The 20,013-nt window shown below is 44.0% G+C and overlaps 2 protein-coding genes across 3 annotated transcripts in view; one reads left to right on the forward strand and one right to left on the reverse strand.

The window, feature by feature from the left end:
• LOC306989040 (uncharacterized protein) overlaps window positions 1-20,013 on the forward strand; it is a gene marked incomplete at its 3' end in the record, with an annotated part of 978,518 nt that overhangs the window by 700,055 nt on the left and 258,450 nt on the right. The window lies entirely within an intron of this gene.
• On the reverse strand, window positions 234-3,586 carry neurod2 (neuronal differentiation 2). Of its 2 annotated transcripts, none has more exons than XM_079595445.1 (2): window positions 3,310-3,515; window positions 234-1,825 (listed from the first exon to the last, which is right to left on the reverse strand). In XM_079595445.1, the coding sequence occupies exon 2, from the start codon at window positions 1,813-1,815 to the stop codon at window positions 730-732; it is 1,086 nt and encodes a 361-aa protein (XP_079451571.1). In that variant the 5' UTR covers window positions 1,816-1,825; window positions 3,310-3,515; the 3' UTR covers window positions 234-729. The 2 variants fall into 2 exon arrangements, with proteins under 2 accessions (XP_079451571.1, XP_079451570.1); XM_079595444.1 differs by having other exon boundaries at window positions 324-1,825; window positions 3,486-3,586.

Raw genomic sequence — 20,013 nt, forward strand, 5'->3', positions numbered from 1 at the left:
TTAGTCTTCCAACAGCTTGCCATTTTATATTACCCAAGCACTATTGTAAAATCAGACAGATTGGACTACCATCAGAATTTTTTTTGGATGTGATATCGTGAAATTGCACCTGTCGACTAAAATATATTGACCTGAATTTTGTAAACCTTAAAATTCCATTAAAACATAATGAATGAGATTCATTTTTCGTTCTCATTTTTGCTATCACTGAAATTGTACTCATACAGTCTGGTGTACTCATGTTTGTTTATTCTTAGTATATTCTTACAATTTCTGTCTGACCAGTTCCCAATGGGAAATGACAGCCCCAGATAATTCTGGAACAATATGCTTTATTTGTTTGATCAAGAAAAAGACTTCATTTAACAATTTAGTTAATTTAACATTTTTTGTTCTTCTTCTTGGCATTACATTAGAGACGTGTTACGGTCATCAATCATAAATAGCACTACCACTTGGCAAAAATGTTTTTTTTGCAGTTGGATTCATGTCCTGACTTATTTTATATACATTTTGTCGTTATAGAATTACTGTTAAAAAAAAAAAGAAGAAAAAAAAGAAAAAGCCTACAGTCCAGTAATGTAAAACAATTATAATAAACTGGTTTAAGAGTAGGCTACAGTAGCGAAAAGTAAATTAATTCATGTTTTGAATGTGGAATCTTTCTCTCTTCCTCTGTCCCCTCCCTCTCCTCTCCTCCCAAATGGGCATTAGCAGGGAAAAAATCACCTAATTGTGGAAAAAGGCGTTAAGTTCTTCATATGCAGGCGCCCGATCATGGTGCACGTGTACATCATGAAACGGTGGAAGGTTCTCCGAGTGCGCGCTGCCACTGCGAGCACCTGATGGGGCGTAAGCAAGACCATGAGCAGTGGAGGAACGTGAACCATGCAGACTGGTGTAATGCATAGAATATTGATAACCTCTTTCCGCCTCTGGTGAGAGTGGCTCCTGTTGTCTCAGTGCAAAGTTACCATTTACACACACGGGAGGGCTGTGGTGGCCCTCGTAATCTGGACTGTTATATTCTGGGGACGTGCCTTCGGCGTACAGTGCCTCATAGGCCGAACAGAAAGAATGATTTCGGAGGCTATGTGCATTGGACCCAGACTGACTATGTGTACTTGATAGACGGGAGCATTGATATGGATATCCGTGCATGGAGAATGAGGGGGTGGGCAAGTGAAAGCGCGCTCCCTCTTGACATTGTTCCGTTAGAAAATTCCTTGAGTTAAGTTGGAGGCACCCAGCCACCAGATTGGTCGTGGGTTGGGAGAGGCCTTTGCACAGTGTCTGTACATACGAAACCACGTCCGGTCTCTTCCCATTCCGCAGGATTTCTGACAGCGCCCAAATGTAGTTTTTCGCCAACCGTAATGTTTCAATTTTAGAGAGTTTTTGGGTTTTTGAATAGCATGGTACTACCTTGCGTAGATTGTCAAGTGCTGAATTTAGATCGTGCATGCGCGTGCGTTCTCTTGCGTTCGCTTTTTGGCGCCTTACTTTCGAGCGCTCTAACCTAGCCGGCGTCATTTTGCGTTTTTTTGGCCCACGTTTTTTAGGTCTGTCTCCGTCCCCCTCATCTCCACAATCATCTTCATCAACATCATCATCTTCGTCTTCCTCCCCAGCAATTTCCGACTGAGCCCGGCTGCTCCCGTCTTTCACATCGTCCAAGTCCTCGTCGCCTAGGCGACAGCGCTCCTGCTCTTCGTCCTTGGTTTTGGAGCACTCGCTCCCGCTGTCATCCACCCAGCCCCCGAACTTCTCCATGTCCGGAAGCAGTGAAGGTTCGTTAAATAATCTTGTCAACATGGTGGAGCCACTGAAACATAGACAACGAGTAAACAAATGTTTTAATAATTAAACCGTGACGTGGAAATTGTGTACAACACAAATGATGTTTGAAATATTTAGCACCCCATACAGTGGAAATGTTAATGTGCTCTGCTATCACTGAAGTAAATAAGGGTTATTTTCAAATATAGCCTAGTTTCTGTAGCTATATACCATTTTGATGAAAGGAACGATTTTAAAGAGCAAAAATTTAATTGAAATGGGTAAAAGGCAAATAAAAATCAAGCGTCATATATCTGTGTGGAAGACGACTTTTAAAGAGGTATTTTAATTCAGTGAGAGCGACATACGTCGCCAGACGGTCTCACTCCCCAATTCCCAATTTCTGTAGTCCTGTTTGGCCCCTCGCAGCAGGTCCTCACACGAGGTGGGGTGGGGGGGCTCGGGGTAGGCTACTCGTTTTGAGCTGCGAGTACCCCCTTCGCCCTTTCCTTTCCATCTTCATTCTGGCGGCATTCCAGCACACCAAAAACTAATCGAGGACCATTTAAAACAGCGAATAATATATAAAAAAGGAAAATTAATGAAAAAAGCTGTAGCCTAACTGTAGAGTCAATTTAATATAAAATTGTAATACGATCTCATTTATGACCACAATAGACAATTCCTTGCTCCTTTTGATGAGGGCGGGGTCCCAAAAACACAACCCATGTCCAGGTTCTAAAACTGCCGTTGGTCTCCCTCCTGTCCCCGGCTCTTTTCCTTTCCCATCTGTTACAAAACCATAGTTGATAGAGAAAAGAAAAACTTCCCAACATAGCTAGCTAATTTTATTTAACTTATAAACATATAGGCTATATTTTTTTATTGCAATGAAAAAATGTCACACAATTTAATTGTCAAAAAGAGTCGAGTGTCTTTGTTGTAAAAACGCCTTCTGATTAACAATATTTTGTTTTTAAATAATTGGTATATAGCTATACTACTATGCAAATTATTGTCATATTATTTGTATTAACTACTGATTATTAAAATACTGACGTTAACTCTATGCACTGATAACCCACAAGAAAGCTTGCATTATTAGTAATATCTCAGCAAAAGTCACTGAAAATGTAACAAACAATTTGCACAACATAGGTCTACGAGAAACAACACTATCTACTAAGGATTGTCGTAATGTCTCGTCAAATATATCTAAATAACCTGGATTACTGTAAACTGTGAAGCCGTTATCGATAACACCTGCTTCTGAAGTCAAATCCGATTTATGGCTCACATATATTATTTCACGGCTGCTTTAATTAAAACGTACCATTCTCTGAGAAAAGGTATCACCGATGATAAAAAAATAAATAAATCTAAATTAGACAAAATTCGACTTTGAATTAGACTAAAGCTAATTCCACCAGCATCCGTAGTTGGCATATTTTCTTTTAAATATTTATTAAAATTCATATATAAATAATTATTTGTTATGATTATATATTCTATCACGTCTGAAAAACTCACCTAGTTTATGGTGCTCTATACGGTGAAGGCGCGTACGTCTACATCATCTTCATGTTTCCCTATGCTAAGAAGACTAAGAAAAAGAGAGGCGCGATTGTCTGTGATCCGGTATGTGTTATCCCTTTCCCGGACTGCAGCGAGGCGGTGTGGCATCCCTAGCAGGAAGGGTTACATACCTGCTCTGATGCCAGGCCATATGGTGGGCACGTCACTGGCAGGAGCCATCACATGAGAGCGGGTGATTGACACGCGCTCGCATTCGTAGAGATTGCCTTCCCGAGGGATGAGGAGCCCACCATCTGTCGCTGCCGCTGCACACGCATCTCACTAAAGTGTAACAAGCTTTCATAGAAACTACACCCAAGTGCACACATATATTCAGATACACATGGGGCGAGGGAATGCAGTGGAAATAAACAGTAGGTTTTATTTTTATAAATTCAATTGAATTATGTATTAATTAACTATTTCAAATATCTCTCTCTCTCTCTCTCTCTCTCTCTCTCTCTCTCTCTCTCTCTCTCTCTCTCTCTCTCTCTCTCTCTCTCTCTCTCTCTCTCTCTCTCTCTGTGTGTGTGCGCGCGCGTTTGTGTGTGTAATGCGCACAACCATAAATTATATGTGGTTCTGAAAATATGGTTATAGTGCAACCTGGTGGCAATTATTTTGAACTGCATGAAGGCTGGGTGTTTGAAACATTACAATCTGTAACTAACGTCAACAAATGCTTGATGGAAAAGGTGATAAATCCACATGATTTTGGGGTCCAAGAACCATGTTGTAGCTGTTTGTTCTTTGTGTATTTATCATTATTATTATAATTATTATTTGTAGTAGTATGGGTTCATGTTTTTTTTTTACTGTTTTTAAAATATATATTTTTTATTAACAGTTTTGAAGTTATATGAACAAACACAAAAACATAAAACAGTCGGGACAACAAGACAAAAAAAAAAACAACAACATCTGGATTGCCTCAGTCAGCAAATATATACAAAATAATTATTGCAAATAAATAAATAAACGAAAATTACAATATTCACAATTGTTTTATAACACAGCAGATTCACCACAGGAGAGGGAAGCAAATGTTAAACTTCCAAAAGTCCCAAGAGAGGTCCCCATGTGGCTTCAAATTTTTTTTTTGTGAGCAGAACTCCCCAAAATGTAACTGTTCCATTTGGATATTATAAAGCATCTCATTTAACCATCTCTGGAAACAAGGTGCTTGTGAACTTTTCCAATTGAGGAGTATTACGTTTTTGCCCGCAATCAAGCCTACCGTTAGAGCATGCTGAAGAGTATGGGGGATAGTATCCATTACATCAGATAGCCAAAAATAGCCAGATTGTGGTCAGGCTGAATGTTAATTCTGTATGCGCTTGAAAACAATTCAAAGATCTTAGACCAGAAATCATATAAATTAGGGCAAAACCAACGTCCCCTCCGCCATCTTGCACCTATCACATTGAGAAGATATGGAGGGAAATATTTTGCTTAATCTAGTTTTGGAGTAGTGAATTCGGTGTATAACTTTAAACTGGATTAATTTGTATCTCGAATTTACAGAACAGCTCTTTATTCTCGATAGGCCTTCTTCCCAGATCTCATCAGACACTTTATCGTTCAGTTCAGTAGACCAGACGGCTTTAAGGTAGTTGGTGCAAATAGATGTTGCAAAAGCCCGAACAAAACAATATACTAATTGTCTAGTTACAGGATTAGAAGATAAAAGATTGTGAATAATATGGTTTTCATGTTTATTTATAAACTGTGGAATATTTTCCTTTACATAATTTCTAATTTGCAAGTAAAGGAAGAAATGAAACTGTGGGAGTGCAAACCTACTTTTAAGTTGTGAGAAAGATGCAAATTTATCATCTATATAAAGGTCCCCTATATAGCATACACATTTTCTCCTCCATCCTACAAAAGCACCATCAATCTGAGAGGGCTCAAATGAAGGATTGCATGATTGAATGAGACCTTCGGTAATTTATAGAATTGATTTATCTGCTTCAAAATCCTCAAAGAATTTCTCAATACAAAATTATAGCTTCCTATTTTGCCGATAGATTTACACTCTGTAAAAAGTAATGTTGGGAGAGAGGACTCCAGCACTGACATAGCCTCCGCACGAACCCACAATGGACAATTTTCAGGTAGCATGTTGTCCAGGAAGCCTCTTTGCCAAAAGGTGAGAGATCTGGCATTTGCTGCCCAATAGTAATGCTTAAAAATAGGTATTTATTAGCTTTAAATAAACATTTCAAGTGTAATCTTTTATCTAACAGTTTCTATAAGTTTTAATGACTTGCTGAATAAATGCATAGAAAAATTCCCAAACATGGTTAAATATACTGCTGTCAATTCAGATAATCAGATATAGTATAAAATATGGTTATTTGGCGTGCTTATTTCGAGGAGAGTCAAGTCAAGTCAAGTCATCTTCATTTATATAGCGCTTTTAACAATGTAGATTGTTTTAAAGCTGCTTTACAGAGATAAACATATAATTTAAGGTAACAGATTGTTTTGGCTTTATAGCGGTTCTTGAATAATGTTACTTTCCAGCTAAAGTTAGTTTTGATTGATTCACTTCCGTCGAAAGGATAATTTGTTATTAAATTAGGGGCCGCTAAGATGATGAACCTGTGATAAACACTGATGGCGCTCACGTGCGCATCAAGAATTAAATCTATAGTTTTGTGCGTTTGAATATATGTGCGCATGTTTGTAATTCTCTACAAACCAAGCCTAGACAAACTACTTGTCCTGCCTATAAATTTGATACAGAATTTTATTTTATCACTACGGGGGAGATACGCGAAATTTCCCCAATGCTTTATCTGTAGAGTGGTAAAGGGATCCTCCATAGGGAGAGGAGTTGGCACTTCAGCACTGCGTTGTCATCGGGTCCAGGCGAAGGTCCTTCGTCAGATTTGGATCCGGCCTGGATCCGGCAGGCTGCGGGAAAACCTCGGGATAAACAAAGACACTAAAATTAGCGTAGAGGCCATTCTTCTTATGATGTAACGAGTACATCAGGATTTAAGGGAAGTGTTCCCAGTTCCGGCTGACCTAATCTATGCAGCCTAACATTGAGTTATAGAAGTCTATAATGCATTATGTGAATGCTATGTCAAAGAGATGTGTCTTTAATCTAGCTTTGAACTGACAGAGTGTGTCTGCTTCCCGGACAATGGTAGGAAGACTGTTCCAAAGTTTTGGTGCTAAGTAGGAAAAGGATCTACCGCCAGCAGTCGATTTTGATATTCTAGGTATTATTAACTGACCGGAATTTTGAGATCGCAATAGACGTGAAGGACTATAATGCGTTAAGAGCTCGCTCAAGTACTGCAGAGCTAAACCATTTAGTGCTTTGTAAGTAATCAGCAATATTTAAAAAAATATACGATGTTTAATTGGCAGCCAATGCAGTGTTGACAGAACGGGGCTAATATGATCATACTTCCTGGTTCTGGTAAGAATTCGTGCTGCTGCGTTTTGAACTAGCTGTAGTTTGTTTGTTAAACGTGCAGGGTAACCACCCAGTAGAGCATTACAATAATCTAGCCTTGAGGTCATGAACGCATTAACTAATTGTTCCGCATTTGTCAATGAGAGCATATGGCGTAATTTAGATATATTTTTAAGATGGAAAAATGCGGTTTTACAGATACTAGACACGTGACTTTCAAATGAAAGATTGGTATCAAAGAGCACACCCAGGTTCGTAACCGACGACGAAGACTTAACAGAGCAGCCATCAAGTGTTAGACAGTACTCTAGGTTATTACGTGTGGAAGTTTTTTGTCCAATAATTAGAATCTCTGTTTTTTCAGAATTTAGTAGTAGGAAATTACTAGTCATCCAATTTTTTATATCAGCTATGCATTCCGTTAATTTTGTGAATTGGTAGGTTTCGTTAGGTTTTGAAGAAATATACAGCTGAGTATCGTCGGCATAATAGTGAAAGCTAATTCCATGTTTCCTAATGATATCTCCTAATGGTAGCATGTACAGAGTGAACAGCAGCAGTCCTAGTACTGAGTCTTGTGGTACGCCATACTGAACTTGTGATCGATAAGACATCTCTTCATTTACTGCTACAAACTGATAACGGTCAGATAAGTATGATTTAAACCATGCTAGTGCAATTCCACTAATGCCAACATAATGTTTGAGTCTATTTAAAAGGATGTTGTGGTCAATGGTGTCAAATGCAGCACTAAGATCAAGTAACACTAATAAAGAGATACAACCACGATCGGATGATAAGAGCAAATCATTTGTGACTTTAAAGGACAAGTTCGGTATTTTACACTTAAAGCCCTGTTTACAGATCGTATCTGATGAAATAGAACGGTTAAGAAAAAAATTTGGACACATTCTCCTGTCCCGAGAATTTTAAGTTTATTTAGCTTTTGTGGACCTATTTTGCCAAACGCGTCACACCCGTGATTCTTCTGTTGAGAGCTTGAATAATAGACACTCTAATGTGTATGACGAGGTTACCATCAAAAGTGGGCTAGGCTAAGTTACTCTCGATAACAGATTTACCGATCATGAAGTAGCCAATTACTCTAAGATTACTTACCGATCTGATAACTGGCCATTCAACCCCTCTGGCCTAGGACGCTTTTTCCAATTATGTTTCGGGACGCAGAAGAATGTCTCGATAACCGGTGTCCTGAGCAAATCTCGAACATTACGATATGTGACACAAGTCGGCGAGACCTCGGTTTCGTCAACGGAGACGTTTAGATTCTCCATCCACGCTGTAACCAGTAGGTCCCATTCGGTGCAGCACAAACTCTCCTCTTCTGTAGACATCTGTCTACACTTTCGACAGGAACACCACCAAGTGCCTGTAAGCCTTGAGACAGCAGCAGCTTCGGCAACAGGCGTAACACTGGACTCCGTTGTCAACTGCCGTTCAAACTCTGCCTTTCTTTGCAGAAATTCCTCCTCTGAATATTCAGGCTCAAACCTGTAACCCTGTCCATCAAAATCGATCTCAAAACCGACTCATCCTCCCATATAAATGTCTCGGAATCCATTTTTAAGTTGACACAGATAGCTTCGATCTTGTAAAAATGTTTAGATAGGTTAGCCTGCGATACCGCGTCCGCGACTGCATAAGACTACAAAAAGCATACAAACAAACCCATTTCCGTTTCCTGCGGCGGAGTAATACCATACAGCACACAGCGAATCCAATACAACTTAGTGGAGTTGGACAAAAACTAAGATAAAACCTGTTGGAATGCATCTTTTTCAGCGATTTTTGAGTGCACATACCAGTGAACACCCCTGACCACTCGGTGAGTTTCACGTCTTTGTAAACGAAAGTTTAATGTGTTTTAGGAAGGAATCTTCCAGTGCACATAGACAACCATTGTGGGGGTGGGGGGGGGGGGGGGGGGGGGGAAGAAAAATAAACCTAAAATTCTCGGGACAGGAGCATGTGTCCAAATTTTTATCTTTACCGTTCAATTTCATCAGATACGATCTGTAAACAGGGCTTTAAGTGTAAAATACCAAACTTACCCTTTAACGAGAGCTGTCTCGGTACTATGGTACGGTCTAAATCCGGACTGAAAATCCTCGCAGATATAATTTCTTTCAAGAAAGGAACACAGTTGTGAGGATACTGCTTTTTCTAATATCTTTGACAGAAAAGGCAGATTCGAGATCGGCCTGTAATTGACTAGTTTTGTAGGATCAAGTTGCGTTTTTTTTAACAAGCGGTTTAATCATAGCTAGCTTAAAGGTTTTTGGTACGTATCCTAGAGACAAGGATGAATTAATGATATTAAGAAGAGGATCTATGATATCTGGAAGCATCTCTTTCAGCAGCTTAGTTGGTATAGGGTCTAACATGCACGTTGTCGATTTAGATGATTTGACGAGTTTGCAAAATTCTTCCTCTCCTATAGCAATGAATGAATCAAAATTTCCCTCAGGTAGACTACAATGCACTTCCTAATGCGATACTGTATTAGACGGTTGCATAGTTATAATTTTTTCCCTGATATTATCGATCTTATAAGTGAAGAAGTTCATAAAGTCATTACTGGTGTGTTTCTTGGAAGCTTCTGGGCTTGAAGCTTTCTTTTTCGTTAGTTTAGCCACCGTTTCAAATAAATACCTAGGATTATGTTTATTTTCTTCTAATAGGGTTGACAAATAAGCAGATCTAGCAGCTTTTAAAGCCTCTCTGTAAGCAATCAAGCTCTCCTTCCATGAAATCCGAAATACCTCTAGTTTTGTGTTCTTCCAGTTGCGCTCCATTTTTCTGGCTGCTCTCTTAAGGGCCTGAGTGTCCTCGTTGTGCCACGGCGTTGGACTATGTTCTTTAATCTTCTTTAAGCGCAGCGGAGCAACTGTGTCTAAAGTGCTGGAAAAGAGAGAGTTAAAAGTTTCAGTTGCAATATCAAGTTCTTCTAAGCTATCCGGGATGCTGAGATGATGAAACTGATTAGGAAGATTATTGATAAAGCAATCTTTAGTGGTTGGTCTAATATATTTATAACACGGAGACGGCTTTGCAGCCTTGGCTAAATGTAATTTACACGAGAATAGATAATGATCTGAGATGTCATCGCTCTGCTGCAGTATTTCAACGGCATCAACATCTATTCCATGTGATAGTATTAGATCTAGAGTATGATTACGGCAATGAGTAGGTCCTGACACATGTTGTCTAACTCCAATTGAGTTTACAATATCTTTAAATGCCAATCCCAATGCATCTTTTTCATTATCTATGTGTATATTAAAATCACCAACAATTAGTACTTTATCTGCAGCCAATACTAATTCTGATAGAAAGTCCTCAAATTCTTTGATAAAGTCTATATGGTGCCCTGGTGGCCTGTATACAGTAGCCAGAAGAATTTTCAAACGTGATTTATCGTTTACACTATATATTTTTAAATAAAGCACCAGCACTTCAAAGGAATTATATTTAAAGCTAGATTTCTTAGTGGTTTTGAAAATATTACTATAAATTACAGCAACACCTCCTCCTTTGCGTTTCAGACGGGGTTCATGTTTATAACCGTAATCTTGTGGGGTTGACTCATTTAAAGCAATGTAATCGTTTGGTTTTAGCCAGGTTTCTGTCAAACACAGCAGATCTAGGTTATAATCTGAAATCATATCATTAACTATTAGCGCTTTTGAAGTAAGAGATTGAATATTCAGCAACCCAAGCTTTATAATTTGCTCATCCATATTATATCTATTTTTTATTTGTTGAACATCAATTCAATTTTTAACCTTAGATGGGTTTGAACGTTTTTTGGATTTCCAAATTCGGGGAACAGACACAGTCTCTATATGATGATATCTAGGTTAAAGAGGCTCTATATGATGGGATTTATCTGACCTTGGTGACGTGAGGCCGCTAGCAGACGGTCGGTTAAGCCAGTCTGTCTGCTTCCTGACCTGAGGCCCAGATTGTCATGTTTTAGCTCTAAGACTATGAGCCAAATTACTAGAGAGAAGAGCAGCACCATCCCAGGAGGGATGAATACCATCTCTTTTCAACAGGTCAGGTTTGCTCCAAAAACTTTTCCAATTGTCTATGAATTCTATATTATTATAGAATTCATAGAGATAGAGAGAGCTCCGAGCTGAAAATTTCCCCCAAACAGAACACTTTTAAGATGTGGACTTTTACACATGGCGGGCCATGCATTTCACACCTAGGCCTTCAGTGATGTCCAACCTGAATTAATAACTTTTAATAGTGTAGCAGTGCACGCACATACTCTCTATAATTGCTGTGAAATTCCTGTTTTTATTTTGCACCAGCAGTCATAGGGTTAATGCGGTGAATTAGGGAAAGGCTGTAGAGAGAAACGGACGAGTGAGTTCGGCTTTTGTGTTTAGTGTACAGTGGTTCTTGCATTCCGATTATAAATTCAGAAATATATCCTCCCTTGTCTTATCCTTCAATGGTTACAATAGTATTAATGTTTAAAAAAAGAAGTTGTTTCGATCATAAATTTACAAGAAAAAATTGGGAAGAAAATTTTATTCACCACGGACAAAAACGGGGGCAAAAAAATGCATTATACTATCCAAAACTACTGATTATTTTTTACACAAAATCCATCCAAATTTATTTCCTCAAAAAGACTTAAATTACTTGGTTGTACAGGTTGTCTGTGCTTTTAAGTCCCTACAACCTTTTCTATCGCCATCGAGGCTAACTAATGTGCTGAAAGTCGAGTCTGTCCCGTCGTATTTCTGGCAGAAGTTTTAATTCGCTTCAGTGCTGAGAGTGTCTGCTCGACAGAAGCAGTAAACAGGGAAAACACCGCAAAACATGACGATGTGTAACGTTACAGCTGATACAGATTTTTGAACGATATAAATGAGATCAGCAGGACTTTTGCCTTCAAAATCAGTCAGTTGCCTTCAAAATTGCAGTCAGTTCTGTCAGAGCCCTATAGCCCTATAGCCTATACAAGTGTGTGCGCAGCCCACACACACCACATGGCTGTGGCCATAATGGCCAGTGTTGCGGTCACTGAGGGGTCAGGCGGCGCATACTTGGCGTGAACAGTCTCTATACTGGACGGGACCAGCGGCGAAGGAAGCTCTGGACTGGACGGGACCAGCGGCGAAGGAAGCTCTGGGCTGGACGGGACCAGCGGCGAAGGAAGCTCTGGGCTGGACGGGACCAGCGGCGAAGAGGGCTTAGAGCTGTACGGGACCAGAGGTGGAGGGAGATCCAAGCCAGACGGGATAAATGAAAAAAGCTCAGCAGGCATGATGCTCTCAGTCACAGGCGCGGCGGGCATGAGGCTCTCAGTCACAGGCGCGGCGGGCATGATGCATACTGCTTTGGGCTCGGCAGATCTGGCGTGAAGTGCGGGCTTGGCTGGACTGGCGTGAAGTGCAGGCTCGGCTGGACTGGCGTGAAGTGCAGGCTCGGCTGGACAGGCGCGAATCGTCTCGGGCTGGGCAGGCTGGACGTGAATCGTCTCAGGCTGGGCAGGCTGGACGTGACTCGTCTCTGGCTGGACAGGCTGTACGTGAAGATCGGGCAGGTCGTGAAGATCCGTAAATACAGATACAAACGAACACTAACAAGGTGAAGACAGGTGACACAGATAATGAGGACGATGAACAGGTGGATGATTGAGGGAGTGAGTTCAGGTGTGAAGACACAAGGGATTCTGGGAAGTGTAGTGCAGACTAAGACAGACAGGTGCAGACGAAGACTGTGACAACTCCCTATTAAGTCCTATTGTACCGAATTTTGGTTGTAGTTCCACCAGAGTTCCACTGGGGGCGATCGCCCATGAACTAATGCTAATGATTCTGGTCAGTGAAGGACTGATTACGACCAGAGATACCGCTTGATGGCATCGTGGCATCCGAAGCGGGACCAGAATGTCTTCTAGAAAACACTCTTCTAGCACGTGTATATACCTGTCAGCTGTGTTGTCGATGCCTCGAGAGAAAAGAAAGTGCAGAGTGCGAAAGCACAAAAGTGACTGAAGGATTGCCGTAAAGCAGTATCTCTAGTCGTACGATGTGTATGACGTCATTGACATTTTAAAAGACTTTTTAAAGCAAATAAGTGGCTCTAAAAAATCTAACACCCAGCAATGTTTAATTTCTTTGAATTTCCTTTCGAATACAACATTCAAATTACCAGACAAAAAATTAAATCCTGAGAAAAGTGGATTTTGAGGGGTATAGCTCCATAGACCTCCATTCATTCTGCACTCGTCCTGTGAGCGCCCTCATATGGAACCAGAGTGGAACTGCAACCAGTTCAAAAGCCGGAAGTTTACTGAGAGTGGCACTTCTCCATTCATTTAAGCTACAGGCGCCCGCACTATCGATTCTGAAGGCCTCGAGGCAGATATATTTGACCCTGGCAATACATGATGGCTGAAATATGATTGGATAAAAGCGCTAAAATAAGTATACACTACTGGAAGCAGCGCAACCAATAGAAAAGCTATGAAATTAAGAGAATGGACTATTGGGAATAATTTAATACTCATTCATAAAAATATATATATTAAAGTGCAAGTCAGTGATTCTGATAGTGTTTAGGCCAGCAGAGAAGGCTTGCTGTTGCTGGCCCTGACGGCCCACCATTGCTATGTAGTATAATATTTCTATGACAACACACTTATTTAGTGTTGTGGTATTAATAATAAAAACAACACTTATCAGTCATGTCTCTACAAAGCTCTCCCTCACCATTCACACTATTCTCCCTTGACTATAATCACACAGACCTTTTCCTGTTTACCACAATCAAGGACTGCATAAAGGCCAAATGCACACTAAAATTTCAGGAGTGACAACCGCATTTTAATATGGGAGTGAATTCCCACATTATCATTCTGTGTGTATGAAACATGACTTGTACCCGGAACTATGATAATTAACACTGTGGTAACCATAGCAACGTTCTGGCATATCTTAGAATAGAATAGAATAGAATGAGGCATTTATATAGCGCTTTCATGTACTACTATACACTCAAAGCGCTTTACAATCATATCAGGGGGTCTCTCCTCAACCACCACCAGTGTGCAGCATCCACTTGGATGATGTGACGGCAGCCACAGTACAAAAGCGCCAGTGCGCTCACCACACACCAGCTATAGGTGGAGAGGAGAGAGAGTGATAGAGCCAATTCAGTGGATGGGGATTATTAGGAGGCCATGATTAGTAAGGGACAATGGAATGTGGAATGTGGCCAGGACACCGGGGTTACACCCCTACTCTTTAGGAAAATGCCATGGGATTTTTAATTACCACAGAGAGTCAGGACCTCAGTTTTACGTCTCATCCGAAGGACAGTGCTCTTTGACAGTATAGTGTCCCCATCACTACACTGGGGCGTTAGGACCCACACAGACCACAGGGTGAGCACCCCTTGCTTGCCTCACTAACACCTTTTCCAGCAGCAACCTGGTTTTCTCAGGAGGTCTCCCATCCAGGTACTGACCAGGCTCAGCCCTGCTTAGCTTCAGTGGGCAACCAGTCTTGGGCTACAGGGTGATATGGCTGCTCTTGTGTTTGGTATCTGTATTTTTGACCAAGGCAATATTACAGTGACCAAAGACTGTAATGTTTATGTTCGGAAGGCTGCTTCACAGATTTTGTGTTGCCATGGTCACTTATTATAAGCATCTTTGGGCTTCACAGCTAACCATAATGGTTATTTTGATAAACATGACATAATATAACATTTCGATTCCATGAAAAAAAATAGTTTTTACTAGGGATGGGCGATATGGCCTAAAATCCATATTGCGATATACATTGCAGCCTCTTGCGATAACGATATATATCACGATATATAAATTATAATAAAACCATTTCAGAACAGGTTACACAGACCCTAAGGAAAGCCAAACAACTGCTAAATATATATATTTTTAAAGAAAGAAAGAAACAGTGTATGTCGTTTTGAGAACATTTATTGTGCAAAACTGTAATTATACAACATAATGTTGCAGATAAATAAAATTCAAGAACATTAGCTGCAGAGACTTTAAGTAGCCCTAATGTTTATATTATGGCTAGCAGCTTATAAAAAACGTACTCGGTTACTAACGTAACCTCGGTTCTCTCTAGGAGAGGGAACGAGTACTGCGTCGAAAGAACGCTACGGGAAAGTATTTCTTTGTCGAGATTGAAGCCTAAAAATTAATCCTTAATTTTGTAAACATGTAAAACGCTTTTCTGTAGCATACAACCTTAGGCGGAGCAATATCGCTCACCCATTGGCTGCTCCGCCAGAAAAGCACAGCCTATGCGAGGCCAGAGACGCTGACCAATGAGGACGCTTCGCGCCCATTCTGCGTCATCTCCCGCCGAAACAGGCGTGGCCTAGGCCTATAAATACGAGCATAGCTGTCTAACACACCGATTTTCGTCACGAAAGCGACGCAGCGTGGGCACGCACGGCATGAGACGCAGTACTCGTTCCCTCTCCTAGAGAGAACCGAGGTTACGTTAGTAACCGAGTACGTTCTCTTACGTAGAGTTCTCTCGTACTGCGTCGAAAGAACGCTACGGGAACCCCATGTAAAACGCCGTGCGTGCTCTTGGACCGACACAGACACCTAAGGGCGCGCACGCCCTGGCATACAAGTGCCTACCCCAAGAAGTATAGGGAGAGCGGCTAAAATAGCATCATCCCTTTATAGTAGTGCCTCTAAGGGCATAATAACATATATATGATTAATATAAATATATATATGAGGGGTAATAGCATGCTCATGGGACACCATGTCAGTGAGTGATGCTTAAACATTGAAGTGACCTGGGCCGCAACGCGGGGCAGGAACACCAAAACATAGTCTTCTAGACCGAGAGCAGTTTAGCCTGCAGCGCAGGAACCTCTAGGTTATAGAACCGTATAAATGTAGACGGGGAGGCCCAGCCTGCCGCCATACAGATATCTTGAAGCGAGATTCCACTATACCAAGCCCACGAAGAGGCCATGCCTCTCGTAGAATGTGCTCTGATGCCCAGGGGGCATTCCAAACCTCTAGATGCGTAGGCTAGCGCAATGGCATCCACTACCCATCGAGATAGACTCTGTTTCGTCGCGGCTCGCCCTTTAGAGCGCCCACTGAATGAAACAAAGAGCTGCTCCGTCTGTCGAAAAACAGCAGAGCGGGACACATAAGCTCTTAATGCCCTGACCGGGCAAAGGGAGCTATTTCCGTCCTCCGAGGCCGGCAGGGCCGACAGGGAGATGACCTGAGCCCTGAACGGTGTGTTGAGGGACTTAGGTACGTACCCATGCTTCGGTTTCAACACGACTACAGAGTCGTTTGGCCCGAACTCCATACAAGAAGCTCTAACTGAGAGCGCTTGCAAATCCCCCACACGCTTCACTGAAGCGAGAGCCAGAAGAAACACGGTCTTGAAAGACAGGTGTTTCATGTCAACTGAGTGAATAGGCTCGAAAGGGGCCCCTTTCATAGCGTTCAACACTGTAGAAAGGTCCCAAACGGGGACTGAAGGAGGCCTTGGAGGGTTTAACCTCCTGGCTCCTCTAAGGAAACGGACCACCAGGTCGTTTCTGCCCAGTGAATGGCCAAGCGTTGGATTATCGAACGCTGATATGGCAGCCACATAGACTTTGAGCGTGGATGGGGTTCTTCCCTTATCCAACAGTTCTTGGAGGAAGGAGAGAATCTCCGTTTCCCCGCACTGGAGCGGTGACAGACCTTGGTCTGAACACCAGCCAGAGAACACCGACCATTTGGAAGCGTAGAGCCGTCTAGTAGACGGAGCCCTAGCCTGTTCGATCGTGTCTAACACTCCCTTTGGGAGGTTAGCGGGTACCCGTTTATGGCCCATACGTGTAGGGACCAGAGCTCCGGGCGAGGATGCAAAATCGAGCCTTTGGCCTGCGAGAGGAGGTCTCTCCTCACTGGAACCGGCCACGGGGCAGTACTCTTCAGCCGCATCAAAACTGGGAACCAGGGTTGATTCGTCCAGTATGGAGCGACTAGTAGCACCGAGCATCCGCTTTCCTTGATCCGCTCCAGCACTTGAGGCAGGAGTGAGACAGGAGGAAAAGCATAGAGCGGACGGCGGGGCCAGACACTGGCCAGCGCGTTCGTGCTCTTCGAAAAAAATTCTGGGCAGTGAGCGTTTTCCTGGCTTGCAAACAGGTCTATTTCCGCTCTGCCGAACGTTTCCCACAGCAGACGCACTGTCTGCGTGTGTAGGGACCACTCTCCTGTAGGAACGTTGTTCCGTGAGAGTCTGTCTGGGCCTACATTCAAGTGGCCTGGCACATGCGATGCTCTCAGCGAGCGCAGGTTGTGCTGGGCCCATACCAGTATGCGTTCCGCTAACCTGAATAGGTTTCGGGATCTCACGCCACCCTGGCGGTTTATGTAGGCTACTACCGACGTGTTGTCCGAACGGACCAGGACGTGGTGTCCTTTTATCCGGGGACAAAAACGCCTCAGCGCAAGGTCCACCGCCATCATTTCCAGGCAGTTTATGTGCGGTAGTTTGGTCCGTTCTGCCCACTGGCCAAAGAACGGTCTGCCGTCGAGCAGTGCTCCCCAGCCTGAGGTGGACGCGTCCGTGGACACCACCTTCAGGCTCGAGGAAGTCCCCAGGCTTACACCTGACCGGTACCAGTCTGACGCTCTCCATGGTGTCAGGGCTGAAATGCATTCCTGAGTGACCTTGAGGCGATAGCGACCGTGCAACCATGCTCGGCGCGGAACGCGCGCTTTCAACCAGAACTGCAGTGGGCGCATGCGCAGCAGGCCCAACTGCAGTACCGATGAGGCTGAGGCCATGAGGCCCAGCATTTTCTGAAATCTCTTGAGCGGCACTATATGGCCGCTGCGGAAGGATTTCGCCATTTGCAGGGTATTTTGCCTGCGCTGTGATGACAGCTGTGCTGTCATAGATAGCGAGTTCAGATCCAGTCCTAAAAAGGAGATCCTTTGACTGGGAAACAGTGAACTTTTCTCCCAATTGACTCTCAGACCTAAGCACTCGAGGTGATCGAGTATTAGTGTCCTGTGGTGAGCGAGTTCTGAAGGCGATTGAGCCAGAATCAGCCAATCGTCCAAATAGTTCAGAATTCGAACGCCTCGGAGTCTCAGGGGTGCCAGCGCCGCGTCCATGCACACTGTAAATGTACGAGGTGCTAGGGATAGGCCGAATGGCAGGACTGTGTACTGATATGCCCGGCCCTCGAAGGCGAATCTCAAAAATCGCCTGTGACGTGACGCAATTTGTATGTGAAAATACGCGTCTTTCAGATCTATCGCCATAAACCAGTCTCCTCGGCGAATCTGCGCGAGGATTTTTCTGGTCGTGAGCATTCTGAACTTTCGCTTTGTTAGCGCTTTGTTCAGACGCCTCAGATCTAAAATGGGTCTGAGACCCCCGTCCTTTTTCGGTACCAGGAAATATCTGCTGTACAGACCCCCTTCGCTCTGAGCTTGAGATAAAGGCTCTATGGCCCCTTTGCTCAATAGTTTCGCTATTTCGGCTCGAAGTAGATGTGCTACTTCTGTTTTTACCGTGGTTTCGACTTTCTCCGTGAAACGGGGTAGGCGTCGATGAAACTGCAGCGAATAGCCTCTTTTTATAGTCTCTAGCACCCATTCTGAGACCCCGGGAAGTCTTTCCCATGCATCTGCACGAGTGACTAGGGGTTGAATGTAATGTGGGCCCTGGTCGCGAAATGGCGGCGACACGAGAGCAACCGTGTGCTGTAACATGGACGCCGTGGCGTCTGAGGCGGGGGGCATGCTTAACACAGTATGCGTCCCGCGCGCGCTCTGTTCTCTGAGTTGCGAGAGAGCGCGCGGGGAGAGCCCCGTAGGGCTCGTTATGCTTGTGAATAAACGTGGGCGCTTGGTGGCGGGCACATTTATAACACCGGGGACACTGTGTTTGTGAACTGACTGACCGCTCGTTGGTTTCGTTTTTACAGAAACCGCGGAACGTGCAGTGTGTAGTGGTTGTGGGCACTGGACAGCGGGCACGCTCACTACATGTAAAGCACAATCGGCATGAGCCGATTTTATGTGTGCAAACCCTGTGTTGAACGGGGCTGTGCTTGTGTGAATGAATGGGCACTGGGTGGGCATTGCAGTTACACACATTACACCATCGGCCTTGGCCGGAACACCAGAAAATAAACTCTTTTTTCGATTTATCTGGGTCGCCGTGAAAATGGCGTTTGTGTGCAGGCAAACGGGCTTTACGGCCAGTTTGTTGGCTGCTGAATACACTGGTACAAACACGGAACTTAGGGCTGTACAAGCGGGAATCTTGGGTGGAAGTCCGGCCGCGGCGGGACCCGAACACCGTCTTTTTCCTAGCATAGCTAGGATGGCGCCGAGGCCTCGGGCTTGAGTGTTACCTTGGGCCGAGGACCACGCGGTGGCGGGCGGCGTCCGGCGGAGCGAGACCGTGGTCTCTCTCGGGCCTGTTGCTGCTGGGCCTGTGCGGCGGGCGCGGGGCGCTGCTGAGTTCGGGCAGGCGGCTGTTTAGGGCGGCCTGTTGCGGAACTGGAGCGCTTTGGCAGGAAATGTTTCATGGCCTGCGAAGTCTTCTGTACCTCGGCGAATCGGTCCGCGAAGTCCTTCACGGAAGATCCGAAGAGGCCAGTCGTCGAAACGGGAGCGTCGAGGAACGCCGAGCGCTCCGACTCCGCCATTTCGGAGAGAGTTAGCCACGGATGTCTCTCGGAAACGGTAGCTGAGGCCATAATCCTGCCGATGGCGTGTGCGGCGGACTTTGTAGCACGAAGAGCTAGGTCTGTGGCGCTACGTAAGTCCGGAACACTGATCGCGCCCGGGCCTTCCTCGTCTAGCTTGCGGAGGAGGTTGGCCTGGTGGATTTGAAGCACCGCCATGGTGTGCAGCGCCGATGCAGCTTGTCCAGCGGCCGTTCAACGCTGACGATGTGCGGCAAGCTCTGGATGGTAGGACTCCCTTAGCCCGCCGTCCAGCAGAGGGTGGGCAGAGGTGAGTCGCTACAGCTTCCTCGACCGGAGGGAGAGCGTGGTAGCCTCTGTCTCGAGCACCGTCCACTACGGAGAATGCTGGCGAGGCAGAAGTACGCACTCTGGCTGAAAATGGCGCCTTCCACGATTTCGCTACCTCTTCGTGAAGCTCAGGAAGAAATGGGGCGTGTCTGGAGGGTGGCGCA

This window comes from Phoxinus phoxinus (assembly GCF_949152265.1).
Source record: "Phoxinus phoxinus genome assembly, chromosome: 21".
Taxonomy (NCBI): domain Eukaryota; kingdom Metazoa; phylum Chordata; class Actinopteri; order Cypriniformes; family Leuciscidae; genus Phoxinus; species Phoxinus phoxinus.

Coding starts and splice junctions, on each gene's coding strand:
- neurod2 (XM_079595444.1), bottom strand. CDS start 3,505: ATGGCCTGGCATCAGAGCAG. Junction 1,826..3,485: donor ATGGCCTGGCATCAGAGCAG/GTATGTAACCCT, acceptor TCTATGTTTCAG/TGGCTCCACCATGTTGACAA.